The sequence below is a fragment of the Ambystoma mexicanum genome, chromosome 3q, assembly GCF_040938575.1.
Source record: "Ambystoma mexicanum isolate Mex_15411 chromosome 3q, UKY_AmexF1_1, whole genome shotgun sequence".
NCBI classification, from domain to species: Eukaryota; Metazoa; Chordata; class Amphibia; order Caudata; family Ambystomatidae; genus Ambystoma; species Ambystoma mexicanum.
The window spans coordinates 275,548,885-275,568,233 of NC_090926.1; the positions used below are offsets into that span (position 1 = coordinate 275,548,885).

Sequence of the window (19,349 nt, forward strand, 5' to 3'; positions counted from 1 at the left end):
TTGCTCCATCCTTGGCTGAGTTCTGTAACCACTCTTTTGCCACTGACTCCTTCCCTTCATCCCTCAAGCACTCCCTTGTGCACCCCTCCTAAAAAAAAAAGCTGTCTGCGTACCCTGCCTGCCCAACTAATTACCACCCTATCTCCAATACCCCCTTCTTGGCAAACTCTTGAAAAAGTTGGTTATCTCCCAACTGATCCGTCACACTGAATCTGTTATAAGTAAAACTGGGGCCTTTTCTGTCCTCCACCTCACTCTCTACTTGTGGTGTCCCTCAGGGCTCTATCCTCTCTCCACGTTCTCTCCTCATTTCCAGTGTTACGTTGATGACACACAGTTCTCCTTTAAGCTTCCCTCCTCTACCTCCTCTCCTTCCTCTCTCATTCCTGACTGTCTGACTGCTATTCAAGCATGGTGTGCTGCTAACAATCTCTGCCTTAATGCCAGTAAAACTGAGATCCTTCTCATTGGGACTCCTGCCCCATCCTTCCCTCCCACTCTCTGGCAGCCCACGTTGGGCCCCCTCCCTTCACCTTTGCGTGACGCAATAAACGTGGGTGTCATCTTCGACTCCTCTCGTTCCTTCTCTCCTCATATCGCTGACCTCGCCAACAAGGCCCACTTTCAATTTCACCTCCTCAGAGGCGTTCTCCCTTTCCTCACCTTCCCCCAGAAACACAATGGGCCTCATTACGACCCTGGCGGTAAGGGGTTTACGCCAGCGTTAGCTGCGCCGACCCCTTACCGCCAATTACGAGCTCCCTTAGCGCCATGGAGGTTTTAACACCCGCTTTTGGCGGGTGTTAAAATCCATGGCGCTAAGGGACCATGGAGTTAATTACGCCACCGTAATTTACGGTGGCGTACTTAACGCCTTCCCCACTCCCATTATGCCCTATGGGGCAAAAATGGGAATGGGGAAGGGTAAATGGGGATTGGGGACTTACCGCCCCGCCAAGGTCGGAATGGGGCGGTAAGTCCGCCAACCACCATGGCGTAAACGTAGTTTACGCCATGGTGGTAAAGTCACGGCCCAGGCGGTAACTTACCGCCTGGGTCGTAATGAGGCCCAATGTCTCCAGAGCTATTGTTCTCTCCAGGTTGGATTACTGCAACAGCCTCTTCCTTAATCTGCCTCTGGCCACCCTCTTCAGCTAATCCAGAATAGGACTGCAAGAGTTATCCTTGGCCTCAAACCCAGGGACTGCATCTCTCCCGTCCTAAATGCTCTCCACTGGCTCCCAGTGGCTGCAAGGATCAAATCCATGACCCTCTGCATCATCCACAAGGCTTTCAGGGGCCTGGGACTTCGTTACATCCAACGTTCTCACCCTAAATACCTCCCTGATAGTCCTTCGGTCCTCTTGCTCAAACTTTATGCAGATCAGATGATTCTCTAAGCAGAGAGTTGGGGGGTAGATCTTTCTTCGCCAGGAGCTTCCCTCTACAACGGCCTCCCTGCCCCTCACTGGCTTGAGACCGATCTCCTTAAGTTCCGGAAGCTTCTCAAGACCGTCCTTTTCTCCTCCTCCTTCCCTCCCCCCTGCTAATTCTCCACCTGCCGTTTCAGACTGGTTGCCTGTGTCCCATATGAGTCTTACTGCAGCCAGGCCCTCCTTCTACCAGTCTTCCCCTGCACCCCTACTAGCACCTGCCCCTGGACACCCTTCCCTGACTAGCCTATAAGTCTGGTCCACCCCTTCCTCGCACTAATTGACCCTTGCCCCTACTTCCCCTGGAACTTGCCCTCCTGGCTCCCCCTTAGCACTTGCTCAGCCCCTGGGGCCGTCTCCTCCTTGTACTTCCTCCTCTTCTCCTTATCCCATCCCTTCGCCCCATTTTTCCCCTCTACCCGCACTTATTGTTACTGCACTTGCACAAGCCGAATGTCACAAGGCCTAGTAGGATAGTTACTGTTGTTTTCTCCCCTGTCCCCCCAGACCCCTCTTTTTGTCTTGTGGCACCTGGAAACAGTTTCTGCTGTATAGGCCGCATACAAATGTTCACAAAATAAATGGAAAAAAAACATTTCAGGAAGGATAGCAAAGGTCTATTCCTTGCAACAACTTCTGAAAGCTGGAAAAAAATAGCTTTTATATACCAAACGTTCCAAGGATGAAAAAAAGGTCTCTTTTACACAATGTCTTTCAAAGGATGTCACAAGTGTCTCTTTTATACAACGTCTTAGGGATAACTTTCTGGTTTACTCTCCTGCCAGGATTCCACGAGTAGATTCTTTAGATCTCCTGGTATACTCTCCTTTCAGGTTTCTTTTTCTCAGAGTCTCAATGCCTGCTATACTTCCTTTACCAGGACCTCTTCCAATGTTCTTAGTCTTTCATTATAGCGCAGTTGCCATAGCATTTCGGTGCTGGACTGCCCATGTGGGTGGGACAAAGAGTGATATGCAAATGGCTATTTCCCTTCTGAGAAAGGTACAGTGAGCTAAAGTGTGGCTGCGGACTCTCGATTGGGTACCTTCCCAAAGAACAGGTAATTTAGCCGTGTTTGTTCTCGTAGAGGGGCACCTATGGACTATTTTTGGATTGTTTAAGGGACTTAGTTTTAATCACCCTAAATTTCCTAAGTTCATCCAGACGTGGACCCCTTGCTCACTGTGCTCAGAGAGGCACAGCTCCACCTCACTGATGAGGCCCAACAAGGCTGAAACACGTGTATGGGATAGCTGTTGGTACTCTTGTTCAGAAGAGAATTGCCATAGCATTTCAGTGCCGGACTGCCCATGTGGTCGGGACAAAGACTGATATGCAAATGGCTGTTTCCCTTCTGTGAAAGGTACAGTGAGCTAAAGTGTGGCTGCAGACTCTTGAGTGGGTACAATGCCAAAGAACAGGTAATTTAGCCGTGTTGTTTCTCGCAGAGGGGCACCTAGGGACTATTTTTTTATTACACTGCTGCACTGTCTATACTTAATTGGCTTTAAATACTACTTGATCCAACTTTCCCCGTATTGACATTTCATATAGGGAGACTTGCTCAAGTTATATCTTTTAACTTCTTCATCAGTGTTCATTTGCTTGTGGCAAAACTTGTTCCAGCTTTCCCCATATTGGCTTCTCAGATATGGAGACATGTGCAAATTCTCTCTTTCAACTTCTTCATTAAACTTGTTCCAACGTTCCCCATTTTGCCTTCTCAGATATGGAGACCTTTCCATGCATGAGGATTTGAGCAAATTCTGTCCCTCTACTTTACTTGGCTGGTATTCAAAATTAACTTTCAATTTGTTCATGTGCCTGTCGGTACGCCCCAGGGTTCCCACTATCACCGGGCCAACTCACTGGTGTTTGAAGGGTTTCCAAACTGTGGTACATAGCTGCAGCAAAGTCTTCACTCAGGAATTGCGTCTCCCGCTTTGCAGACCCACTTTCAGCTTTTCTGTCTGTTAGGGAGAATTCTCTGTTTAGGCTGAATTTCCTAACCTAGTGAGTCCCCCAGCAGCTTTGCTGGATTTTTGGGGTTTATTTTTTTCTCCTGCCAAGAGTGAGACTCTTTTACCCGCACTCTTGGGCATGATTTGAGTGTGTTTCTTTGAATCTACATGTGTTTAATGGGCTATGGGGTCTTATACTCCATAGGGCTTCATGTGTTTTTGTGATGTGTGTTACACAGCACCCTCAGTGCAGTGACACAGGGGTGTCATAGTGACCCCCCGAGTATAGACTCCATACCCTGGGACTGACTACTGTCTCCCAGGGCATGTAAAGTCACCATTGACTTTACTAGTCTTAAATTCTGAACAGAACCAGTACAAACCATCATATTGTGGACATACTGGCTGGGGCAATTCAATTGCCCCAGGGTCTGTTAGTCGAGGGGGCACGTCTCCGTCCCCCCTGATCGAGTTTTGGCTGGTGGCAGTGGATACTACTTTTTATATTCAACCGCGAATATTTTCCTATGGGATTTCCCATTGTTTTAGGCTACTATCTTTATTTAATTATTTACGGTAGCCTCGAACATACCGCCGAGCCCAATTCTCCACAGAAGCCCTCCAAAGTGGTGCCACTCTGTCTGGGGTACTTAGGAGGGGTGGAGGGGGATTTAGGCACCCTGGACTGAGTTGCCTAGGCAACTCAAGTCGGACTCCGTCCTGATTGGCCCAAGTGGTGAGCCGGCCGGCTCACCACTTAGCATGTTTGAGTGACAGCTAGGCTGAATGAATGGGGGTTTTCTGCATAAAAGCAGGGCTTTGGGGACTGGAACTTCAGAAGTCGCCACAGGACTTAAGAATCCGACGAGGGAGAAGCTGAGCCGACCTGCCATGACACCACCACCGGTGGAGCCCTGCTGGACCGCCTCACCACTTTTCCCAACGACAGAGGAGATCTCCCGCCGGAGAGTCTTCTTCCTTTGACTGATGGGGATAACCAGTTTCTCCAGCATGGGGTCTGGCTTGGATTCACATGCTCATGAATATTCCCCGTCGTCAGGCTGGGAATCCTCGGTAAAGAAAAAACCAGTATCAGTTTCGTTTCTGATCTGTCTTTCGTAGTAATAACCAATCACTGGTCTCTGCGTCATACTGACCACAGCCAATGACTGCCCTCTACCTAAGCACCGCCTCTGGCAGCCATCTTCAGATTTTTACCGCACGTTCATGTGTTGGGATCCTCGTGCTATTGCTCTCGAGCGTTAGTGCTATTTTTTCACGTTTTTTTCTCAAAACTTCGTTTTTTCCGGTCAAAAGAGCCTCAAGCTCCACCGACTCTCCATCCGATCAACGGGGACCCGTGTCGGATTCGTCTGCGCCCCTCAAGGGTGAAGATTTCGTCGAGCTACGTTTGGAGGACTCCAGAAGCTTCTCAGGCCCGGACATGGCCCAGGAGAAGGGAAGCTCGACGCCCGGAAAGCTGTTCAGGGTCTGCCCTGGATGCCAGCTGCAGAACGTCTTTAAGGAGGACGAACACTTCTTTTGTCTCTACTGCTTACATGAGGACAAGACGCACGTGGAGAAGGACTGTGCGTTTTGCGGCAATATGTCGGAGCGGACCATGAAGGACCGCCACCAACGCCTCGCCAACTGGCTGGAAGGGAAGAGCCCGTCAGGCGAGAAGAAGAGGAAGAAATCCGAGCGGTCTTCTAAGACCTTTGAGGACGCCCCGGCGACGGGGGTCCAACACAAGGCCAAGCACCGCGAGTCCGCTCGCACCGGGAGCGCCAAACGGTCGGGCTCTACGGGCGCCAGGCAGGGCGCACCCTCCCCGGCACCTTCAGCCATAAGCCAACGGTCTGGGTCGGGTAAGAGGAAGGGCGAGCACCCGGCGAAGCTCCTGGAGAGGCCCCGGTCGAGCTCGAAGGCCCCATCGGAGGGGGAGCGAGGCAGTGTCCCCCCCCTCAAGGATAAGGCGGTATCCGGCCAAGCCCTCTATCGATACTGTCGCGGCGGCCCTGGCTCAGCCTGTGGAGGCTACACCAGTGGTGGCGACCTCGGGGCTCAGAGTCTCCCTGCCACCTCAGAGGGAGTCCTCTTTTGTGCCCATCGATAGGACCCCCGTGAAATCCCCGGCGGGGAAGAAAAAGGGGGGGCAGGGCGTCGTCGTAGATTCGGCTTCAGAGGAAGAGCTGATCGAGGTCTTAAGCCACGGCCTTGGCGTGGATGAAGACCGGCCCGTCGGGATGGATCCCGACGCAGGTGACGACGACAGCGTCGAGGGTGCCGACGGGGCCCCTGATCGCCCGTCGGATTCCCCTCTGCCAGCGCCGTAAGACAACTCGGCGGCCATTTTGTTGGCTATACAGTCCTTATGCTCAGAGATAAGGACGAGACTACCGTTGCCGACGGAGGAGCCTCTCCCGTCGGGGGATCCTGAACCGGGACCTTCGGGTGTTCCCCCTCCCAAGAAAAGAAGGATTCACCCTCCACCTCCTTTTCAGCCGTCGCGACCCGTCCAGCCCTCCTCCCCGTCCACCCGAGGGGATGATACGGGGACTGACACGGTAGCGACGGGTACGGACGACGAGGTATACGACGAGGATCTCCCGTCGTCACCTCCCACCAGGGCCTCTCCGCCCGACGAGATTGGATCGTTCCACTCCATGATCGCCAGAGCATCCGAGCTTTTCCAACTCTGCCCTGAGGAGAAGAAAAAGGAAGGATTCCTTTATCAACGGCGCAAGGCCAAGAGGAAGACGGTCCTCGCGGTGCCTCTACTGGACGACATTTGGGATGAGGGCCTCGCCCTCCTCAAGAACCCTTCCACGACGCCAGCTAGAAGAGACCGGTACGAAAAGAAGTACCGGGTCCCGGACGCGGCCTCCCTGTGCCTCCGGGCGCAGCCTACCCCGGACTCCGTCGTCTCCGCGGCGGCCAGGAAGAAAGCGGGGGGGGGGTGCGGCCTCCACATCGACTTCCCCACCGGACGGCGAGGGAAAGAAATTGGACGCTATGGGACGCAGGGTCATCTCGTCTGCAGCGACGACGATTAAAGCGGCCAACGCCTTGGCTATCGTGGCCCGCTACGACAGGGAGCTATGGTACAAACTGGCTCCCCTGCTGGACTTCCTACCGGACGACAAGAGGGCGGATGCCCTAGAGATCCTACAGGAAGGTGAGGTGGCGTCGGACCACGCCATCACTATTGCGACGGACATCGCCGACACTGGATTTCGCCAGTTGGGCAACGGCGTGTGCCTTAGGCGGCGTGGATGGCTCAAGGCTACGGACTTCCGTCAAGACGTACAGACCAGAGTCCTGGACATGCCGTTCGATGGGAACAACCTGTTTGGGAAAACAGTGGACGATTCCCTTCAGGCCATTAAAGCGGACACTGAGACGGCCCGGGCCCTTGGGGTTCTACAGCAACGACGGACGCCCTTTCGGAGCAGCGGAGGCAAGGGCGCCTCCAAAGGTTCCGGCGGCGGTTTCTCTACCTACCGTCAAGCGGCCCGCTCGTCGTCTCAAGAGGCCTACAGAGGACGAGGCAAGTCTGGAGGACCCCGCCGTCATCGCCAAGGAGGTCAAGGCGGCAAAGCCTCGTTGAAACAGGATTGAACCGGCCGTGGGGTCGGGCCCCCACCGAAGCACCCCGGTGGGAGGCCGGCTGGTGAGCTTCGTCAGCGTGTGGGAGTCCATCTCCACCGACCGTTGGGTGCTGGACGCCTTGGCCCGGGGCCACGCGCTCGAGTTTCAAAGAAGGTGCCCGCACGTCCCCCCCGTGACCAGGAGAGAGCTTCACGTCCCTCAGCTTCTCCTGGAGGTAAAGGCGTTGCTCAGGAAGGGCGCCATCGAACTCGTCCCAAAGAGGCTTCGGGGGTCCGGAGTTTACTCGAGATACTTCCTCGTGAAGAAGAAGACGGGAGGATGGCACCCCATCCTAGACCTGCGACGTCTGAACAAGTTCATCAAGGCGCAGAAGTTCCGGATGGTCACCCTCCAGCACGTCCTGGGTCAGCTGGAGGAAGGAGACTTCCTGTCGTCGTTGGATTTGGAAGATGCCTACTTCCATATTCCCATCCTAAAGGGGCACCGAAAATTCCTCAGGTTTGTGGTCCAAGGGCGTCACTACCAGTTCAAAGCCCTCCCCTTCGGACTACGGTCGGCACCCAGGGTATTTACCAAGTGCCTTGCACCGGTGGCTGGACGACTGGCTCATCCGAGCCAAGACAAGGGAGCTCGCCGTGGACCACACGCCAAGGACCGTCCAACTTCTCACGGACCTGGGATTCTCCGTGAACTACGCCAAGTCCCACCTGGTACCTGCGCAAAACGCACTGTTTCTGGGAGCGAAGCTCGACACAGTGTCCCTTCTGGCCTCCCCGTCGGAGGAAAGGACCAGGTTCATCCTGGGCAAGGTACAGCGGATGTTGGTTTCCGATGCGGCCACGGTGAGGTCCATCAAGTCCCTCCTCGGAATGATGTCCTCTTGCATCTACCTCATTCCCATGTGCAGGCTCCGGATGCGCCCGTTGCAGGAGTTCCTGGACGCGCGCTGGATCCAAACGACGGGTGGCTTCGAGGAGAGGATCACACTCAACGAGAGTTTCCGCCGAGCGGTCCGGTAGTGGGGCACCCGCGCGCATCTGACGGCGGGCATGGACTTCCAGACCCCAGACCACCAGGAGACAGTGACCACGGATGCCTCCCTGGAAGGGTGGGGAGCGCACACCGAAAATCTGCACGCGAGAGGCCTCTGGCTCCCGACGGAGAATTCCCTCCATATCAATGTCCTGGAGCTCCGTGCAGTGTTCTGGGCCCTCAGGTCCTTCCTTCCGTCCCTCAAGGGCAAGGTGGTGAGGATCTTCACCGACAACACCACCACTATGTTTTACATCAGGAAACAGGGCGGAACCAGGTCCCCAGCACTGTCCAAGGAGGCGCAGGACCTGTGGCATTGGGCAGTCGCCCAAAGGATGTTTCTGGTGCCGTTTCATCTGGCAGGGATAAAAAACACCATCGCCGACTCACTCAGCAGGGAGCTGCGCTCGTGCCACGAGTGGGAACTACGGCAGGATCTAGTGGATCGCCTCTTCCGACGGTGGGGCACACCCCAGATCGACCTGTTCGCGATGGCGACGAACTCCAAGTGCCAGAGGTTCGCCAGCAGGTTTCCCCAGGCGAGGAGCATGGGCGATGCTTTCTCGTTCCCCTGGGAGGGCCTGTTCCTCTACGCGTTCCCTCCTTTGCCACTGCTAATCCGGCTCGTCAACCAGCTCAAGAGGTCACGGTGCAGGATGATCCTCGTCGCACCTGCGTGGCCGAGGCAGATATGGTTCCCGGACCTTCTGGACTTGTCAGCGTCCCCGCCAATCAAGCTGCCGGTGAACGCGGATCTACTCTCCAGGGAAGGAGGCGCCATCCTCCACCACGACCCGAAATCGCTGAACTTGCAGGCCTGGCTCCTGCAGCGCTAGAGTTTGGAGGATACGACATACCGGCCGACTGCAGAGAGGTTCTTGCAAAGGCCAGGGCGTCCTCGACTCTTAAATGCTACGGACACAAATGGAAGAGGTTCTCTGTCTGGTGCCACGCACAGAGGATTAACCCTCTACGGATTACGGCTCCCCAGGTACTGCCGTACCTGCTGACGCTGGCCAAAGCTGGACTGGCACACGCGTCCATCGAGATTCATCTTGCTGCGATCTCCCGATACACCAGAACCACGGGCCGGACGTCCCTGTGGTCTCATCGTCTGGTGAAAGAGTTCATGAAGGGACTGTTCAGATCGTTCCCGCCGGTGAAGGCGCCGGCCCCGGCGTGGGAGCTCAACGTGGTGCTGACCAAGCTCATGGGACCTCCGTTCGAGCCTCTGCACTCGGCCCCGTTGAAGTTTCTGTCGTGGAAAACAGCGTTTCTTGTGGCCATCACCTCCGCACGACGGGTGGGAGAGATCCAGGCCCTTTCCTGCAAGGCCCCGTACTTGACTTTTCACGACACGAGGGTAGTGCTCAGGACGCACCCCTCCTTCATGCCCAAGGTACCGTCGGACTTCCATCTCAACGAACCCTTGGTGTTGCCTGTGTTCTTCCCGTCGCCTTCGTCGCCGGCTGAGAGGACTTTGCACTCGCTGGATGTGGCTAGAGCGCTGAAGTTCTACGTGGACCGCACAAAGTGTTTTCGGAAGACGTCACAACTCTTTGTGAACTTTGGACCTGTCAATCGGGGGAAGGCTCTCTCGAAGGCTTCCATTTCCAGATGGCTCTCCAGCTGTATCATGTACTGTCATCGGTTGGCAAACCGACCGCTGCCTGGCCGTCCGAGAGCCCATTCCACCAGAGCGATCGCAGCTACCACGGCGTTCCTTTCTGGTGTGCCCCTGCTGGACATTTGCAGGGCTGCTACGTGGAGGTCGACGCACACCTTCACGAAATTCTACTGCGTCGATCGGGATTCCAGGGAGGAGTACAGGGTCGGCCAAGCAGTGCTGCGCAACCTGTTCGCCTGAGGTGAGCCTGGTGAGGAGGTAAGATGCTTAATGTTGAGTTTGATGTAATGCTTAATGTTGAGCCTTTGCCACCTCCCGTGGTTGTGCATGTGTGTACTGCTATGTATTCTTTATTCATGAGCATGTGAATCCATGCCAGACCCCATGCTGGAGAAGGAACAAGTTACTTACCTGTAACTGTTGTTCTCCAGCATGGGTCTGGCATGGATTCACATGCGAACCCTCCCGCCTACCCCTCTGCGGCTCTTCACTTGGTCATACTGCCACTTCACGTGCTTCCAAATCTGAAGATGGCTGCCAGAGGCGGTGCTTAGGTAGAGGGCAGTCATTGGCTGTGGTCAGTATGACGCAGAGACCAGTGATTGGTTATTACTACGAAAGACAGATCAGAAACGAAACTGATACTGGTTTTTTCTTTACCGAGGATTCCCAGCCTGACAACGGGGAATATTCATGAGCATGTGAATCCATGCCAGACCCATGCTGGAGAACAACAGTTACAGGTAAGTAACTTGTTCCTTCACCGTCTTTTCGCCTTCCCGACGTACCTCGTGGCCGCCTTGCCTGTGCCAAGCACCCCGGCAACCGGGATACCACGTTTTACCACGACCGCAAAACAAAGGTACCACCTTTAACCGGAAAACTCCACGGCTGGTTTCTTCCCTGGTAGTGCAACGACCTTCATCTTTCCTCCAAGTCGAGATCTTCTCTTCCCCTGGACGACGACGCAACTTGCACCCACTGCCAGGAACAACTGCCACCGCTGGAGGATCCTTCCCACTGAAGGTACCGTGTCCCGCCTGGCTTCCCTTGCTACCGACTGTACGGGGTAGATTTAGCCCCCGGCTTTCGAACCCGGGTTAGCCTGGGACACCCTGGCTAAACTTTCCTAAGCCTCTCTAAACTCTTTTTGAACTCTCTGCAAGACTTTCTAAGCCTAGAGTAACTATGTGATCTTGGGCGCATTTGTGCTCTGCTCTCTCTAAGAGTGGGCCCAGCCTTTGGACTTTGGCTAACCAGTGACTTTTGCTCTTCTGCCTTGCTAACAGTGTTCCTGAACCTTAGAGTGGTGTACCTTTCCATATTCTGTCTTTTTCCCTCCCTTTCTCACAAACATATTGGAGTGCCATCTAGTTAAGCGCTCACCTCTGTATGAAAATAAGTGGTGTTTTACTGTGACTTATCTGATAAGGAAAAAGGGGTGTACATATTACAATAGTAACTGTGTTTAGAATATTTTACAACAAGAAGTGCTGGAGTGTTTCAAACCGTGTGTTTTTAAATAAATAATTATATACTTTGATACCACAGCTCTTGTCAGTGTTTGCTTGTATTATTGTATCTGAGTGCCTATTGTGTATACTTTGCATACTGTCTAACTCTTCTTGAGGGAAGTCTGGCTGCTCAGCCACAGCTACCAGGTAAATCTGCGTGGTACAGACTGCTACCAAGTGGGTTTACTGCAAACACCTGTAGTCTTAAATCTTTTGCAGTGTTCCCTAAGGGAACTGCACAGGTTTCTGCCTAACACCGTCTGCCCCGCATTCATCCACCAGTAAAGTTGTCGCTACTCGGCCCAATAGCGTCCTTGGCAGCTTTGCTGTTGCTGCTGCCACTTCTTTAGTGGCTCTTCCCTGGTGCCTGCCACACTCCTCTGGGTCTCTCGCCACTCTGGTAAGAAATCCTGATAATCAATAGCATGAAAGCATTGGCCTCCAGCTGCACGGTCCGCTCCCGGGTCCCTGCCTTCTCCAGTGGTCCTGATTCCCACTTCGCCTGGTCTGCTTCTCTTGTCTCAGACTTCTGATTGAAAGTGTAAGCCATTTTTAAATGTTGTGCATAGCTGATATCTCTTGAAACAACTAGTCTGCGTGTTTGGCTTGGAGATTCTTTCAATCCATACTAACACCTCCTTCCTCTTCTTCCTCTCAGTACTTCAGGCGTCATGGGAGTTGGAGTCCATAGTATTCATAAGACTTTGAATGTAATTTTGTTTGGGATTTTTATTTGAGACAAAAATATTAGAGACAAAAGAAGTTAAGTGTGAGTTATGTGTATTTGAGGTGTGAATATTATTGCATAAAGGGTTCTTTGGGTCCTACAGTGGGAGGGATTTGTAAAGTCACAATCAGTCATTAAGAATTCAGGAATTATGTGGTCTTCCACCCAGCGAAGGAAAGAATACTGTGTCTCTCCAGATGCGGTCACCACGTTTCCTAGGTAGCCATCTCCTCCCACATGATCCTCCCTCTTAATACCACTCCCAGGGTCAGGAACAGGTAGTGAATGCTGTCCCCTGGCCATATGGGAGGAGATCTTTAACTGGGTATCAGTGATGACTCCACAGGAATCATCACAGAATGCTAAGGGGCGTGGGATTACATGAAAACCTTAACCACTAGCACTGTAAACATGGGTCCGCTCCCATCGACGCGGAAAAGAGGACTGAGGTGTAGCACCGGAGGGCAGGGTCTGCAGAGCGCACGTGCTGTTCCTCTGCACGTCTTGAAATCTAAAGAGGAAATTATTTTTTTTGTGGGGGAAGGTGTCTGTTCTCATCCCTAGCGGGGGACGTCCCAGTGAAAGGGGGCACAATGAATGACCTTGTTCAGTTACTTTCCTGTGTTTTTTCTCCACCCGTATACCCACATGTTTGTGGCTGCCTGCTTCCCTTGATAAATGCATCATAAACCTTAAACACTTACCATAATCAAAAACTGTCCACCTAAATTTCATTTTGTTTCTTAAAAGGCGGCTTCTTAAAAGCCAGCTTCTTTTCCCCAGCCATCAGTACCTCTTGTGTTTGAGAGATTTTCCCCGAATTCTAAGCTAGCTGTAACACAGCAAGCCCGCTGACTCACAATAAACTGTTTGTTATTGCACCATTCTATATTAACGAAGAGCAGTATGAATGAAAAGCTTATTAGGAGGTATTAACGGGATATGTCAAAACCTGTCATTAGCTGGGGAAAAAGTAGCAAATGTTCTTAAAGTTAATGGCAAGTTGATAAAGTTAAACAAACAAGGTTTGTAAAAGTAAAAAGGGTGTGGTGGGGTTTCAGAAATAGCTATCTGATAGCTTTAGTATAAGGACTATTGGTTACCTGATGTTTTCAGTGGGTGTATGAAAGTGTGGTAGTACAAAGTACCAATCAGCCGATCATACCATTACCTTTATGTTCTTAAAGACTTAGTATAGATCCCCCATTATTTCTTGTACCCGGTAGGCGTTTATTGACTTGCATGCATGTGCACTAGACCCATTCAATCTCAACAAAGTATTTTTCTTTCAGATGAGCCAGAAGATGAGACAACGGAACTGGTGCCCAAGGTGAGACTAACGGGTTGTTCTGCCTTTTGGGAGAGGGTCAAAAGAATGGTTGTCCTAACCCATCCAAGGCAAGCACAATGGGTTCCAGGAATTGGGAGCCCAATGACCAGAAGCCTACCTGTTTCTTTGTTTTGGAGTGTTGTAAAGGCGAATGTTGTATGGTTAGCTTTGGGTATGATTTTTATATTAGAATTGCTATGCCTCCTCTTGCTGTGTTTTGTGTACAACCAGATTGTATTGTATAGTGGTTGTAATTTATATAGTGCCTTTTACCATTATTATAGTCTCAATGTGCTGGTGGTGGGAACGCCCTCGGGGACCGAAGTCCAGAGTGTTGTACATCACCGAGTAGGATTAGAATGCATGTGTGCATTTGGCCAAATAAGGCTTAGCAGGGCTGGCCAGTCTACGATAAGAAGCAACCCATGAGGCATGTGGATGGGTGCTGAGAGAAGTCAGGAGATGGCGTGATTGCTAGAGACTCGCTATGTGTCCAGCGTGCCTGAATTCGTCGTAGCTCTTTGCTGCATACTGATGCCAGAGGTGTTGAGGCGTAGTCTGGTGTAAGTAGACAACAACAAATTTGTCACAGTCGTTTCTGTATTCTGATGTGTGCAGGTAGCCATGTCTGCGGCTAGTGTCCAACGGAGTGGTACGTTATATGTACCTAGCAGATTGGGCAGAGATTTGTTGTACCTTCCTCTGTCGATTCTTGCGGCTGTGATAAAACGGTTATTGACAGTGAGAGGATGTGCTTCACAAATTGCAACTAGAGGAGCCTGTGCCCTACTTAAAGTTTCTTCCAGGTGGAGAGCATGGCAAATCTTCCCAGATATTGTGTGTATACTAAGCCTTAACAATCGTTACCTTTTCCATCGGAAGCCAACCCTATAGTACACCCAGGCAGGATACCCGCCTATCCCTCCAGCCCGATAACGCACTAGTTCTTGATTGCCTTGAAGGATTAATGCACAAGAAACCTCCAACTGGCCTTCTGGCATGAGACAGGGCCACGGCACACAATTCCTCCCATGATAATGCACCACTGTACCTCCCAACCTATCCGAGTGTGGTGGTTCTATCTCAACCACTTTCACTGCGATTTGCCTGTTGTCTCTGTACGTGCCCGGTGCCGTGACTAATCAATCCTTTGACATTTCGTAGTGTGAAAAGCAAGATGAAGGCCTGTGTTTCCAGCTGGTGGTGCTTGTGGGAACCAAGGTCATGATTGGTGTATGAATATTTTGTGAGGTCCGGGCTGCCTCAATAACGGTCTGAGCCGCCCGGTGCGGCAAATTAGGGGGCGCTGCGAAAACAGCCGTCGCCGCCTGGTGGGGAATGTTCAAATGCTTTGATTGGTAATTGGAAGGTTAGGGATGGGTTTCAGGATAATGCTGCAAATAGCTAGGTTTTGAGGGAATTTTTGAAGGACAGGTAGTCCCCGATGTGGCGGATGTGCAGAGGAAAAGTGTGGTGGGAGCTAGGATAGAGAAGGCTGAGCTGCCACTCTAATGTAGTGGTACGGGCGAATAGTCAGGAGGGGAGCTTAGCCCAATCAGAGGTTTCGAGGGGATTGGGTCCTCCGACGTATTCCATATCTATGACAGTAATCACCACAGCTGTGCTGCTTCGGAAAATCTTTCGGCGTCTGCGTCCTGCGTCAATGACGTCGATACGCCACCCTCGAAGACCTCCTCCGACGGCCAACGTCACTGGATGTTATAAGTAGGACGCACAACGCCCGTAGCCTCTGTTCCGTTTTTTCCGCGAACGTGTTCGCTTCGGGAATCTCGGCACGCCTCGACTCTTTGGAGTTTGTTGTTTCTCGGTTCTTAGAAACTGTTTCGTTTTGTGAAGTCTTTCTTTGTGAAGATGTCTACCTCGTCTTCCACACCGCGTCCGGGCTTTAAGAAGTGCAGCGACTGTGGGTCCAAGATGTCGGTTACGGACTCGCACGATGCCTGCCTCTGGTGCCTCAGGGAGGCCCATGACACAGATGACTGTGTCGACTGCCAGTCAGTCACGTCTAAAGCCTTGCGGGAGCGCAAGAAGAAGTTATCGGTAGGTAAGGTGTCTAAGCCACGGAAGTCGAGGTCTGCGGGGCTTTCGACGGACGATTCGAGAGGCAACTCTCTGCGTCATCGTCAGAAGTCCAGTTGGTCTCGGTCCCGGAGTCGGTCCCGCCACTACTCTGCCTCTTTGAAGCACGCCCGGAAGCGCCGCCATCAGTCGCCTTCCCTGTCCTCTTCCGAGGACTCTGCCCGTCGGCGGGTCGCTTACCCTACCAAGCAGGCGATGCCGGAGGAATGGGCTTCCCTCGGGAAGAAAATGTTAGCGATTTTTGAATCGCAGGGCACCGGTCCGTCCGCGCCTCCGAGTGGGGTCGGTCGTGATCGGTTGAGAGACACCACTTGCACGCCTTCAGGCCCAGGTGGTCGCCACGATTCACGGGAGAGGTCCCGCTCGGACAAGGGGAATCGGTCTCCTCATGCCCGGTCCAGGTCCCGGTCCTCGACGCGCTCGAGACTGTGTGAACCTGTGTTGTCTTCGAGGAAGACGTAGACACCGGTGGAGCTGAGGTCGACGGACTCTTTCGAGGCCCCGCCTCCGAAGAAGTCGTCGGCGCCATCGGCTCCCAGGCTGTCGAAGGACACGCTCGGGGCTCCGGCCTCGAGGCCTGTGTCGACGCCGATTCACTCGATGCCCTCAACGCCTTTTGAGGCTGTGTCGACGGGGGTACCCAGAGGCTCGGTGCAACCCCCTGGAAAGGCTCTGGCCAAGGTCAAGCATGGCTTTGGTTCACATTCGGTGCCTTCTTACCGCCATCTTGAGTTTATTTCAGAGGTGGATGAGGGCTCTGATGATGGCATGGTTCCTAATACGGTGCCAGACGAGATTCTCTCGGGCCATAGCCAATTTGAGGACCTGAGGCAGTCCCTGCACGATGCTAGTGGGCTGGACACCTCTCCGGAGGTGGAGTTTTGTAGGCCTGAGCCTGGCACTCATGCCGACTCCTCGTACCGATGCCTTATGTCGAGGGTCACTGAGTACTTGGGATGGTCTGCTCCCCCGGGGGAGTTTCTTCAGGATGACCTTATGGATATCCTCGACCTTGGTCCACCAACTGACCCAGTACTGCCGTTTCATATGGCTCTACAGAGGAGGGTGGCGGCGGCTTGGACTGCTCCGGAGAGTCTCCCGGTAGTGGGCAAGTCTTGCTGCGAAAATACTGCCCAGCCAGTAGCGACCCTTGCTACTTGTCCAAGCACCCCACGGAGAGTTTGGTGGTGCAGGCGGCCCCGGCACAGCAGGCGTCGTATTCTACCATCCCTCCTGATAGGGACGACAAGCGCTTTGACGGCTGGGTGAAGAAAGTGTTTTCTTCAGGGGGTATGGCGCTTCAGGCGGCCAACTCTGTATGTGCCTTGTCACGTTTCACGCACACTCTGTGGAACTGTGTTTCCTTAGCGGCTGAACATATTCCCGAAGGGGACGAACGGGATAGTTTCCTTGCCATGGTTCAGAATGGCAAGGATGCCATTTGTGAGGCCGTTCAGTAGGGTTTGGACATGGCAGATTGTGTCAGCCGGTCCATGGCGGCGAGTACCGTGATACGCAGGTTTGCATGGTTGCGGAAGTCGGTGTTTGCGCCTGATGTGCAGGCCTGGCTCCTCAACATACCCTTTGACGGGGAACATCTTTTTGGCAGCAGGGCTGACGAGAGCCTTGAGAGGTTGCAGACCTCAAAAGCCGCAGCGAAGTCGTTGGGCGCTGCTGTTCGACAACCTCTGCCTTTTCGTCCGAAGGGACAGCAATGGAGGGGAGGTTCCTTTCGTTATTGCTCATCCTTTGGTAAAGCGAGAGGAGCTGCCAGTCAAAGGGGCCACCGTAGGAGTGCCAGAGGTGGAAAACAAGGTACTCGAGGTGCCAAGGCCGCTCGGACTGTTGCCTCTTTGCCCTCAGGCAACGCCACAGCCGCTTCGGCTCAGTCATGAGGCCATGTCCCATGGTTCGCCGGTTGAGGGAAGGATAGCGCAGCATCTTGCAGAGTGGCGCGCCATTACTTCAGATGTGTGGGTTCTGGAGATCATAACCCATGGCTACTGTCTTCCTTTCCGGCAGAAGCCTCAAGACGATCCACTGGGGAATCTCTCTTTGAAGAGTCCGGATCCGCTCCTTGCGCAGGAAATTCAATCCCTGCTGGAGAAAGGCGCCATAGAACTGGTGCCTGTAGCGAGGGGAACAAGGGATGGTATTCCCCTTATTTTTTGATTTCCAAGAAAGACGGGGGGATTGAGACCCATCATGGACTTGCGCGGTTTGAACAAACTCCTCAGGAAGGACAAGTTCAAGATGGTTACTCTCTCTCAAGTCCTCCAGGCCCTTCAACTTCAGGACTGGTTGGTGTCTCTCGACCTCAAGGACGCTTATTTTCATGTGCCGATACATCCAAAGCACAAGAAGTACCTGAGGTTCGCGGTTGGCGACTCGCACTTTCAGTTTCGGGTCCTGCCGTTCGGATTGACCTCCGCCCGAGGGTTTTCACCAAGCTCATGGTAGTGGTGGCAGCGCACCTCAGGAAAGGGGGGATTCATGTCTACCCCTACCTGGACAATTGGTTGATCAGGGCGCGCTCTCCCGAGCAAGTCCTGGATCATCTGTCAGTCACCTGCCACTCCCTCCACAAGCTGGGCTTCTCCCTCAACTTAAAGAAGTCCCATTTGACACCAACTCAGAGGCTCCAGTATATCGGAGCAGTGCTTGAAACGTCCCTGGGGCAGTGTTTTCCTCCCCAGGTGAGGGCTCATCACATTCAGCAGATGGTGCACAAGTTTCAGCTTGCCTAGAGTCTCCCAGCGTTCGCGTTCTTGAGATTGCTCGGCCTCATTGCATCCTGCATTCTTCTGGTGCCAGAGGCCAGGTTGTGGATGAGATCTTTGCAATGGGCACTCAAGCTCCAGTGGTCTCAGTCCTCCGGCAGGATGTCGGACCCTGTTCAGGTGCCGTCCTCGGTCGCCCAGGACCTTCTGTGGTGGGCCGTCGAAGACCATCTGATAAAGGGAGCTCTGTTTTGGCTACCCTGGCCGGAGGTGACGATCGTGACGGACTCATCCCTCACGGGATGGGGAGCTCATGCCAACGAGTTGACAGTCAGCGGTCGTTGGTCTCCGTCGGAGTCCAGACTCCATATCAATCTGTTGGAGCTGAGGGCCTTCAGGCTAGCCCTGAAGGCTTTTCTGCCGACTGTGCGAGGGAAGAATGTCCTGATCCTGACAGCAACAGGGTGGCCATGCACTACCTCAACAAAAAGGGGCGGGCAGGGTCACTTCCTCTGTGCAGGGAGGCGATGCAGCTCTGGTTCTGGGCAATCCAGCAGGAAGTTTCAATCTCGGCAGTTCATCTGGCCGGAGACGAAAACGAGACAGCGGACGCTCTGAGCAGGCAGAGCGTGATCTCTCACTAGTGGGAGTTGGCTCAGGAGATTCTCCTGGAGATCTTCGCCCTTTGGGGGACCCCTCAAGTGGATCTCTTCGCCTCTAGTGTCAACCAGAAGTGCGAGAGGTTCTGCTCGCGGGAATTTCCTCTGAAAGGAGCCTTAGGAGACGCATTTGTGGTGCAGTGGTCATGCCCACTGCTGTATGCGTTTCCTCCAGTCCCTGTCATTCCGCAAGTGCTGCAGAGGTTACGGAGGTTCGGTTCCCGGATGATCCTCATTGCTCCGGCGTGGGCCCGGAGGACGTGGTACCCGGACCTTCTCGACTTGTCCATCTGCCCTCCACGTCGTCTTCCCTACCGAGACGATCTGCTCTCACGGGAGGGGGGTCAGGTTCTCCATCCAGAGGTCAGATCCCTCAACCTTCACGCTTGGTTTCTGAAAGGTTGAGGTATAAGGATTGGGACCTCCCTGAAGACGTGATGGAGGTGTTGCTCTCGGCCAGACGGCCAGCAACAAAGTCCATGTACCGTTGCCGTTGGCGTAAGTTCTGCGACTGGTGCAGTGTTAAGAATGTGGATCCTTTTTCATGTGACATTCCTGTAGTTCTGTCTTTTTTGCTTTCTTTGGCCCACAGGGGCCTGCAAGTGGGTATCGTTAAAGGTTACCTGGGGGCGTT

The 19,349-nt window shown here is 53.3% G+C and overlaps 1 protein-coding gene across 2 annotated transcripts in view; it reads left to right on the forward strand.

Annotated features, from left to right (window-relative positions):
- The window catches only part of SMARCC2 (SWI/SNF related BAF chromatin remodeling complex subunit C2), a 2,756,167-nt gene that overhangs the window by 1,304,728 nt on the left and 1,432,090 nt on the right, over positions 1 to 19,349 (forward strand). For both annotated transcript variants that reach the window (XM_069653753.1, XM_069653754.1), the window contains exon 13: positions 13,199 to 13,236. In XM_069653753.1, coding sequence (XP_069509854.1) covers positions 13,199 to 13,236 — 38 coding nt within the window. The remainder of the gene's footprint in view (positions 1 to 13,198; positions 13,237 to 19,349) is intronic.